This window comes from Indicator indicator, chromosome 11 (assembly GCF_027791375.1).
Source record: "Indicator indicator isolate 239-I01 chromosome 11, UM_Iind_1.1, whole genome shotgun sequence".
Taxonomy (NCBI): Eukaryota; Metazoa; Chordata; class Aves; order Piciformes; family Indicatoridae; genus Indicator; species Indicator indicator.
Window position 1 is genome coordinate 32,730,559 of NC_072020.1, and position 10,061 is coordinate 32,740,619.

The following is a 10,061-nucleotide window of genomic DNA, read 5'->3' on the forward strand; positions in this document are numbered from 1 at the left end:
GTCAGGTTTAAAAATTAAGCAGAAGCCCAAAAATATTCTGCCCAGAACAGAACACTGTGTCTCATCTGTTTTGTGATGCTGGCTGATGTGACTGCCTTGCAAGGGTCCCTTGATCTTTCTGCAGAGAGCTTCTCCTCACAGAACCTCCTCTAACTTCCTAAAACATTTTACTCGCACCCACTTCTTATCTAGCAGCAACCATGACCTCCCACGTGAAACCACAGCAACCATCAGCCAGAAAGATGGAATTGGTGAGGACACCTGGTTATACCATGCAAATGTGCTGAATCCAACTTCTGGAGGAAAAGTCTCTCTTCTCAATCTCCCATTCCTCCCCCTCACTACAAATGCCAGCAGTTTAGACAGCTCTGTGCTTTCAGAACTCCAGTGTGATAAGTATTGAACAGAATACTGGAATGGTTAGTACAGCAAAGCTCCATCCAGCAATTGACAATAACAAGTCTTTTTTATCTCACTTCTTTCTGCAGGCTCTTGGGTTTGTTATCAAAAACTCACAGATCTACTTTAATCTGCCTTCAGGAGAAGGTTCTACCAAGTAATTCCTACTCCTCATTTTGACGTTTCAGTACTTTCCACAGGAATGCATCATTGACAACTCAAGGAAAATTGTTCATAGAGAGCACACAAAAATATCCTTAAACATCACAGCACACAAAAGAAGATTACTAAACCATCTTAAAAAGAGCAGACGTATTCTGCAAAACACTTTTATTTGTTAAGTGGATCCTTCAGTATTTACCTTCCAAATGCAACAAAGTTGTTTTCATCATGGAAACAAATAAAATAATTTCAATGATACTACCATAAAGCAAGTTAAGCCTAAATGCTATTAAAGCAAGTGCACCACCAGCCAGTTTGTAGATGGCACCCAGCTGAGTGGTGCTGTCAATACACTAGAGGGACAGGATGGCATCCAGAGGGACCTGGACAGGCTGCAGAGGTGGTGCCCAGGTGAACCTCATGAGGTTCAACAAGAGCAAGGCAGAGTTCTGCACCTGGGCTGGAACAATCCTCACTGCCAATACAGACTGGGGGAGGAGGGGATAGAAAGCAGCCCTGAGGAAAAGGACTTGGGGGTGCTGATGGATGAGAAGCTGGACAGGAGCAGGCAGTGTGAGCTTGCAGCACAGAAGGCAAATCCCAGCCTGGGCTGCATCCAAAGCAGCATTGCCAGCAGAGCCAGAGAGGTGATTCTGACACTTTGCTCTGCTCTGAGGAGACCTCACCTGGAGTGCTGTGTACAGGTCTGGAGCCCTCAATAGAGGAAGGACATGGAGCTGATGGAGAGGGTCCAGAGGAGGCCATGAGAATGCTCAGGGGGTTGGAGCAGCTCTGCTCTGAGGACAGGCTGAGGGAGCTGGGGGTGTTCAGCCTGGAGAAGAGGAGGCTCTGGGGAGACCTAATAGCAGCCTGGCAGTACCTGAAGGGGGCTCCAGGAAGGCTGGAGAGAGACTGTTTGCAAAGGCCTGCAGGGACAGGATGAGGGACAATGGCTTCAAACTAGGAGCAAAGCAGATTGAGATTGGATGTGAGGAACAAGTTCTTTACTCTGAGGCTGGTGGAACACTGGCACAGGTTTCCCAGGGAGGTAGTTGAGGCTCCTTCCCTGGAGATGTTCAAGGTGAGGCTGGAGGAGGCCCTGGGCAGCCTGATCTAGTTGGGGATGTCCCTGCTGAGTGCAGAGAGGTCAGACTGGATGAGCTTTGGAGGTCCCTTCCAGCCTGGACCATTCTGTGATTCTATGATATGAGTCCAAGTAGCACCAGTGTAACACCTTTTTTAACAAAAGGACATTTATTCACAAAACACTGCTTAAGTAGCAACCAGAGTGCTATGTGCAAGCCCACTTACACAGCAAGCGGTGGAAATTGGATTTACTGGCACAGCCTCCCTGCCACATGGCCCTTTCATTTGCACTGCTGTCCCTTGTCTGCTCTATTAACATTATATAAATTAATCAAAGAATGCCTCTATAGTTTCGTTTCAACTTTTACTCAATGCTCCAATATCTCAATTAGCACTAATTTAAGCTCTCCCTTGTCAATGGATTTTATCAAAGCAAGCCTACAGTTAACAGTACTCCTGGTTTAACTGTATTGGAACTCTGCTACGATTTCGGATGACTAGAAATACTGCAGCCACTACCCCATTTCATATACACAAAATACAAAAATTCCATTCTACAGTTTCATGAGAAAGGGAAGTTGAACCCTAAGAGGATAAAAGACATTCCAGGTTTTGGAATGGCTTAGCCTTCTGCTTCTCAGAGCAGCACTGGGTAAAATCCAGCCCAATTACATATGGGAAAGCAGTTAAAAGAGTCACCACGGTTCAAATCAATTATTATGGTGACATGATGAAACAAATTCAGTGTATAAACAGACATTCCAACTCAAGTTAGAGGACAAGATGATTCATTGTTATAACATGGCAAGGCTAAATGGAAAGACAAAGGCAGAGACACTAAACTGAATGCTAAGACTGGAAACTTCCAGATGTCAGTATAAAATGCCCCTGAGCCAGGATTGCTCAAAATACTCCAGAATGTACTCAAATCAGGATATTTTCTATAGTTCTCTCAAAGTAATCCCAGCTTCAGAATTTTAAGCAGCAGCAAGAGCCCCATGATCAGGCAAGTGATATTTTTACTTGTTTGTTTTTCCCTTTCTGAAACACACCTTACATTTCCCAGCAATTCAGAACCTCTGTCTGATTAAACCTCTCCAAATCTTGTGTAAAAAAACAGGTCAGAAAAATAAATCTGGTTCTGGAACAGAGAAGTCTTGGGTTTCTTAACTATGCTTCTGTGCCATCATAATACCATAAATATCATTAAACTGTATTTGGAGCCTGTTTCTAAGGGCTAGATGATGGATTTGTCATTCTACTATAAATTCCAGTTCAAAATAATCCATGGATTTGTAGATCTGATTATTTATACCTAATTGTGCAAGCTGCAATGCTAGGGTTTCTCAGTATCATAGGTAACCTCTTCAGTGAACTCCAGGGAAAAAAGGCTTTAAACTTTAAAGGCTTTTCCCTCTAACTTTTTTTGTCCATGAACTTTTCTTACAGTAACACTAATTTGAAAAATAAAACAAACAAAACCACAACACAGACAAACAATCAAGAAAAAAAAAAGCAGAATGGAAGTTAAGTTCTAAATCACATGAGTTATTGAAGGAGTTGTAGCTATTACGGGTGTGGCCTGATTACATTTAAAAAAGAGGTATCAGCTGGCACTTACATCAAGAAAAAGGCTAAGCAAGTTAAAATGTTTGGTCAAGCAGATTTTCTGGCTTTCCAGGTCAAAGCCTTTACACATTCATCTGTTTTGAAAGCCATGCTTTCACAGCAAGGTCTGTGTTACACACAGCAAGGACAGTCACTGACTACTGAGACCCCAGAACTGGCTGAGGCATCATAGTGTTAGAGCTCTCAGTAGAAACAACATAAATGGTGACACTTCGTGAACAAATAGGCTAGAAGAGTGTTTTAAGATTTAAAATCTACCTGCAGATTATTCATAGAATCACAGAATTGTTGGGGTTGGAAGGGACCTCAAGGATCATCCAGGTCCAACCCCCCTGCCATGCCCAGGGACACCTCACACTACAGCAGGTTGCTCACAGCCACATCCAGCCTGGCTGCAAAAACCTCCAGGGATGAGGCTTCCACCACCTCCCTGGGCAACCTCTGCCAGTGTCTCACCACCCTCATGGTGTAAAACTTCTTCCTAACATCCAATTTCAATCTCCTCATTTCTAGTTTTGCTCCATTCCCCCCTAGTCCTATCACTCCCTGACACCCTCAAAAGTCCCTCCTCAGCTTTCTTGGAGCCCCCTTCAGATACTGGAAGGCCACAAGAAGGTCTGCTTGGAGCCTTCTCTTCTCCAGACTGAACAACCCCAACTCTCTCAGTCTGTTTCCACAGCAGAGGAGCTCCAGCCCTCTGATCATCCTCTGTGACTCTTCTCTGGACACCTTCCAGCACCTCCAGATCCTTCTTGTAACAGAGACTCCAGAACTGGACACAGTACTCCAGGTGGGGTCTCACCAGAGTGGAGTGGAGGGGGAGAATCACCTCCCTCAACCTTTTGGTCACACTTCTCTTGATGCAGCCCAGGATTACAGTCATGCTGATCATAGAAGAGGTAAGTCTAAGTCCTTCAAGATAAGGAGAAAAGAACTTCTATTCCTTTATATTCAGTAGACTTTTAATGTTGCCCAGGGAGGTGGTGGAAGCCTCATCCCTGGAGGTTTTTAAGCCAAGCTGGATGTGGCTCTGAGCAACCTGATGTAGTGTGAGGTGTCCCTGCTCACGGCAGGGTGGAACTAGATGTCCTTGATGTCCCTTCCAACCTTAACAATTCTATAATTCTATGATTCTGTATCTATAAAACCATATATATAAACGCCTACATTAATTTCAAGCATTTACTTTTACAACTACTGCAATAAGCCACATGTAAAAAACAAGGCATAGAGAACCATACCTCTAGCAAAACAGAAGATTTGCTTATGACTTTCCCAGTATGTCCAAGAACATTATTTCCCAGGAGACAGAGAAGAAAAAAAGAACAAGCCAACAAAACAACACTGAAGCACATTCTTGAATATTTCAAGAAGAAATGTGCAAAAATGAGAACATCTGAAACTGGAAATCTCAAGCACAACTTCATTTGCCTACCACCAACTGTGGAATCAGTCCAGTCCAGTAGCAACCAGAAGTTGTTAACATATGTGCATACATCTAAGCTTAGAGATGAGGAAAACAACTGATGGGTTTGTAGCTATTTGGGGTCTTTCCTCATTCTTCCATCAGCTCAACAGTTAGAGTCCATTTCTCTGGAGCATGTGCTGACTTCTATCCTGACCATGCTGCAACCTTTCCATTACTCTCAGATGGAATAAACACAAAGAGAAACAGAGACAAGAGATTTTGTCTTTACCTGTCTAGAGCTGTCATAGGACAAGACTAAAGTGAGTCTGCAGGCCCAGGTGAAAAAGAGGTCTGTGTTGCTACAGCTCACATTTATTCCTCCAGCTTACCTGGGCATAGTCCAACCTATTGGCATGATGCCAATTGATTTCTGTCTGAAGCACAGAGGATTTCATAGAATCATAGAATGGTCCAGGCCATTGGAAGGGACCTCCAAAGCTCATCCAGTCCAACCTCCCTGCAGTCAGCAGGGACATCCCCAACTACATCAGGCTGCCCAGGGCCTTGACTTCTACTCTCCAGCCTAAATTTGGCACATTTTGTAAGTAGTTAAAAAGATTTAAAAAAAAAAGTGTTAAAAAAAAAAATTAACAAATAAATCAATTAAGTCATGATTTTCTGTCTGAAATATCACCTGTGTATACACACATGCTCCTATACGTATATCCAGAAGTATATATTTGTGCTATTTCCCCCTGGCAATCATTTTAATACTAAAGATGGAGAGCTACATTTTCACCAGGAAACTTTCACATAGCTTTAAAAAGGGATATAAAACATTGTTTCTCTCCAGCAGTTATTTTTGGTGGTGTCAAAGTAAGTTAAAACATCTTTCTGTTTCACAGCTTCTAGTCTTAAAATTTCCATATATGTTTAAGGGAGGAGATTTTTTTTTTCATACAAGTATTTTAGAGTTTTCTTAAGCAGTACAGTAAATTACTACTTGATTTACACTGTTGTGTCCATTATGTTGCTCCTTAACATCTTCCACTTGTAATAGAACTCTGGCTGTAGCCACCCATTGAGGTTTTCAAGCTCTTGGAAGGGAGATTTTACAGGTAAGGTGCCCATGCTAATCCAACATTAAATCATTTTAAAATAGATTCTTTTTTATATATATATAAAAGACTGTTGATATTAATTATCTTAACAGGATCTTTAACTTTTTCCTGGGTTGTTGACAAAAGGCTTTGTTCAGTCTCTAGACCACAGCAGGCAGAAATGCTAGTTCTACTTTATGTTGTTTTACACGATATTGTATCACCAAAAAATGTAAACCAAGAACTTCTGCAGATGAGATCATAAGGAAAATTTCATATTTATGTTTTAAAATATTTTAAAGTATAGAAAAGTCTCCGTAATTGCTCATCTAAAAAGTAAGGAAAAACGTCAAAGCTGACAAATACTTGTAATTTAACTCAGTTAAACAGCAAGTTTGCTCAGATTTTCACAAGTCAATATGCACCCTGCCTGTTTACACCCTTAAGTGGTACCTAAAGCAAAAAACAGGGAGCTGCTAGGAAAAGTCCAGCAAAGAGACACAAAAATGATGACGGGAGTGGAACATCTTCCTTCTGAGGAGAGCCTGAGGGAGCTGAGGGCTCTGGAGCTTGGAGAGGAGGAGCCTGAGAGGTGACCTCATTGCTGTTGCTAAAGATGTGCAGGGGGAGTGCCCAGAGGCTGGAGCCAGGCTCTGCTGGGTGATGCCCAATGACAGCACAAGGGGCAGTGGTGGAAGCTGAGGCATAGGAAGTTTCATGGAACTTCCAGTGACAGAACACTGGAAGAGGCTTCCCAGGGGGGTTGTGGAATCTCTCTCTGGAGATATTCAAGACCTGCCTGGATGTGTTCCTGTGTGATCAGCTCTAGGCGATCCTGCTCTGGCAAGGGGTTGGACTGGATGAGCTTTGGAGGTCCTTCCAGCTCCTATCATTCTGTGATTCTGTGAAATATATATTAATCCAAACATACAAAGAAATACTGTGCTGGTCTTCTGCTGGTATTAGTCATAACAGTGCCACTGACATCCATAGTGCTATGCCACTTTTTACCAACACCAGCTGGTGGCCCACTGAAATGGTTTTGCAGCATAAAGAATAGAAAAGAACAACATCACTTCCCAAAACTGAGAGCATTTCACACTTCCAATACCTTTCAGTTCTCCTGTGAGCAGTTCTTGCTTCACTTCAATAACTGTGTGCTTCCATGTATGAATGAGTCAAACCTACAACTTTTGCCAGTTAAAAATTGCTGACAGCTCACATACCACAATTTTACTTTCAGCTATATCCTACTTATAACCCCTTTAATGCTTTAGCTTGAACATTTTAATTAAATTTTCTATTCTTATATGCTGTGTTCAATATTGCCTACAAAATCCAAAATGTACTTAGGAGTCCTTTCTTGGAAATCAGAGGGCGTTTGTAACTCTAAAAAATGAAGCAGCACACTAAAATAATACTATGGGGTTTTTTATCTGCCTAAAAATCTCCCTGTAGCATGCAATCAGCATTAGGGACATACAAATTAGATCTAATTTTGGCATTTGGAGCTGCTAAAGGATAGTAAATGACCTGGTAAATAAGTCTAGAGCACCTTGCAAAGACTCTACAGTGATTATCCTTAAAGTACAGTTGAAAACTAATTGGTATGCAAACTGTATGTGCTGCAGTGTAATTTAGTGTTCCATGTTGTTGCAGCAATTACTTAAATGAGCATTTAGTGTCATATGATTCTTTACAAAACAGGCATAAGAAGCAACTCTGATAGACTGAAGCACACCACACCTTATTTGTTAAGCTAAATGAGAACCAAGTTATAAAACACCTCCCTAAATTATCTAATTTATGGTAGAGCTACTTTGATAATATTGTAATTACGGCAGCATACTGCAGCATTATAAACTTTGCTACAACTGCATATCCATATCAGCCAAAGGTTTTCATAGCTTGGCCTGATAACTCACTCTACACAGTCTGTCAGTTCAATTCTGCCTCTTCTCAGGTCAGTCCAAAATTCCCACTGGCTTCACTGCATCCAGGATTCTGGTCTCTGTGCCCAGCCACTCCGTAAGAACCACAAATAGCAGGTAAATAACTCCAAGGGATCACACACCAACTCTCTTTTTCATGTAGGTTATTCCCCACTACCAGCATTACACTCAGAATTAACAGGACAAATATTTGCAACTGTTTTTGAACTGCCAGATATCCTCTAATGTGAAACCGCTTCTGTTTCTGCACAGTCACTTCATTTAGAAGGGCTTTGATATCCACTGACAGAATCTTGACTCAAGACTTTTTGTCTGAGGGACAAACAGGCCAAGGAGAGGAGGTGTGTAGCAGCAAAAGCACTCTAGCTCAGAAGTATCCTGGTGACGGTCAGGAGAAGCAACTTCTGGTCTTCTTTCACTACAAACCAGCACTTTAGGGTATTATTTTCACAGCAAGCACCTTCAGACCAGTCATCTCAGATGCCAGACTCACCACCATCCCCACAACTTCATGATCAAGATTACTGTGTACTACTGCATTCTGGCTACTTGTGAAGAGCACAAATCACTCCCCCAGACAAACTATTCTCTCAGGAGAAGACGCAAAGTTAATTTAGTGACTAACACATCCAACAACAAACAAACACAAATTAGAACTCAAGCACAACTTAAACTGTAACTTCTGCAAAACCCGCTTACCCAAACACTGGGTTTAAAACCCACGGCAAACGCACAGCTAGAACAAATTTTAGTTAGATTTCCAGACACTGCAGTTCGGTTTGTTCATCAAAGCAGACAACAGCGACAGCCAAGCGGTACAGTAAGGAAACCGTACCTGACAGATTCGGCTCCAGGTAACCGCATTCACCGTTCGGCACCGAGCTGGTCACAAACCTGAATACTTGTTTTCAATAGCGTTTGATAACATTTCGTTTTCAGTGGTGCAACACCACTGCTGGCAACGTTATCATCTGGATCTGATTTTGGAAGAACAGTTTGTGTGCTGCTTTACCTTGGAGGAGAGTATCTATCTCCCCGAACCCGTAAGTGGGGGGGGGGGACGACACAAGAGCACACAGGACAGTGTTTTTAACAGTATTTCCCGGGCATTCAGACCAGACAGATGCAAGCCAAAACAGATTTCGAGGACTCTTCCCAGATTCACTGGCGTTTGCCAGGTTGCAAATGCTTTCTGCAACAATTGCAGAAGCCGCTGTCAAACCAACATGCCCAAACGCTCACGAACACCGCTCCTCTGCCCCAGCTTTGCTATCTAGTAAATAAAAGGATGAGGCACAGCTCGGCGGAGTTCGGGCGCAGAGAGCTTCCCTTCCTTCGCACCCGCTGAGGGGGAAAGGAAAAGAGGAGCTCCCGCCCCAGAGGAGCCGAGCGCGAAAAGCAAGTCACAGGCAAGTTGGCCGCCGGGGTGCCCTGCACGGACCGCTCGGCTCCCCGACCCACCTCGGTGGGCGTCCCGCCAAACCGCGCCGCGGTCACCCCCTTACCGTGCCGCGGCTGGGGCTTGCCTCCCGCTGGCTTCTCCTTCCTGCCTCCCGCCGAGCTCCTCATCCGCCAGCACGCCGCCCCCCTGCCCAGCGAGCCGGCCATGCCGCGGCCGGGGGCGACCCCTGGGGGCGCCGCGCCGAGCCCGGCGGGGAGAGCGCGGGGGCGGCGGTGCGGAGCGGGTCCCGCTGCCCGGCAGCGGCGGCGGCGGGCGGCAGCAGCGCGATCGCTGCGGGCCCGCCTCCGCCCGGCCCGGTGTCAATCAGCGCGGCCGGGCGGGCGGGCAGCGCCGATCCCCGGGCAGCGCCGCCTCTCGCCCCTCTCACCGGCGGCGTTGTGAGAGAGCGCGGAGGGACAGCCTGGCCCGAGGTCCGTGCAGCGGAAGCCCCGCTGTTACTAGCGTGGGAAGGGAGCAGATCGGAGGAGGCGGTGGAGGGCTCCCGGGACCAGAAGGCTTCCACACTTGGGAAATGACAGCGTCAACATAAACCTCCTTCTGCCCGCTGGCAAGTCCTCCTACAGCACCTTCACGGAAGAGCATGTGCACGTTGCCTCCTGCCATCGACATCACTGTTTCTGCACACTCCTGACTCCATAAGGATGAGTAACTCAACCTGAGATTCCCAGTTCCCGCAAGACAGCAGCCTCCCTCCTCACCTCTGCCGAGCTCTTCCTCGCCAGCGTCTCAGGGATTCCCACCAAGTTGCCCTCCCTTGCAACTGGCATGAGGCCTTGAAAATTTCTGTAAAATACACAATACACAATGAAATTAATCATAAAATCAGATTTAGCAATTAAAAAGTTACAGGTACAGAGTGATCG

The 10,061-nt window shown here is 44.9% G+C and overlaps 1 protein-coding gene across 1 annotated transcript in view; it reads right to left on the reverse strand.

The window, feature by feature from the left end:
- Positions 1 to 9,344, reverse strand: part of ZNF385D (zinc finger protein 385D) — a 582,141-nt gene extending 572,797 nt beyond the window's left edge. Inside the window, exon 1 of the mRNA XM_054384925.1 lies at positions 9,242 to 9,344. Coding sequence (XP_054240900.1) covers positions 9,242 to 9,344 — 103 coding nt within the window. The remainder of the gene's footprint in view (positions 1 to 9,241) is intronic.
- Between the last annotated feature and the right edge of the window lie 717 nt (positions 9,345 to 10,061).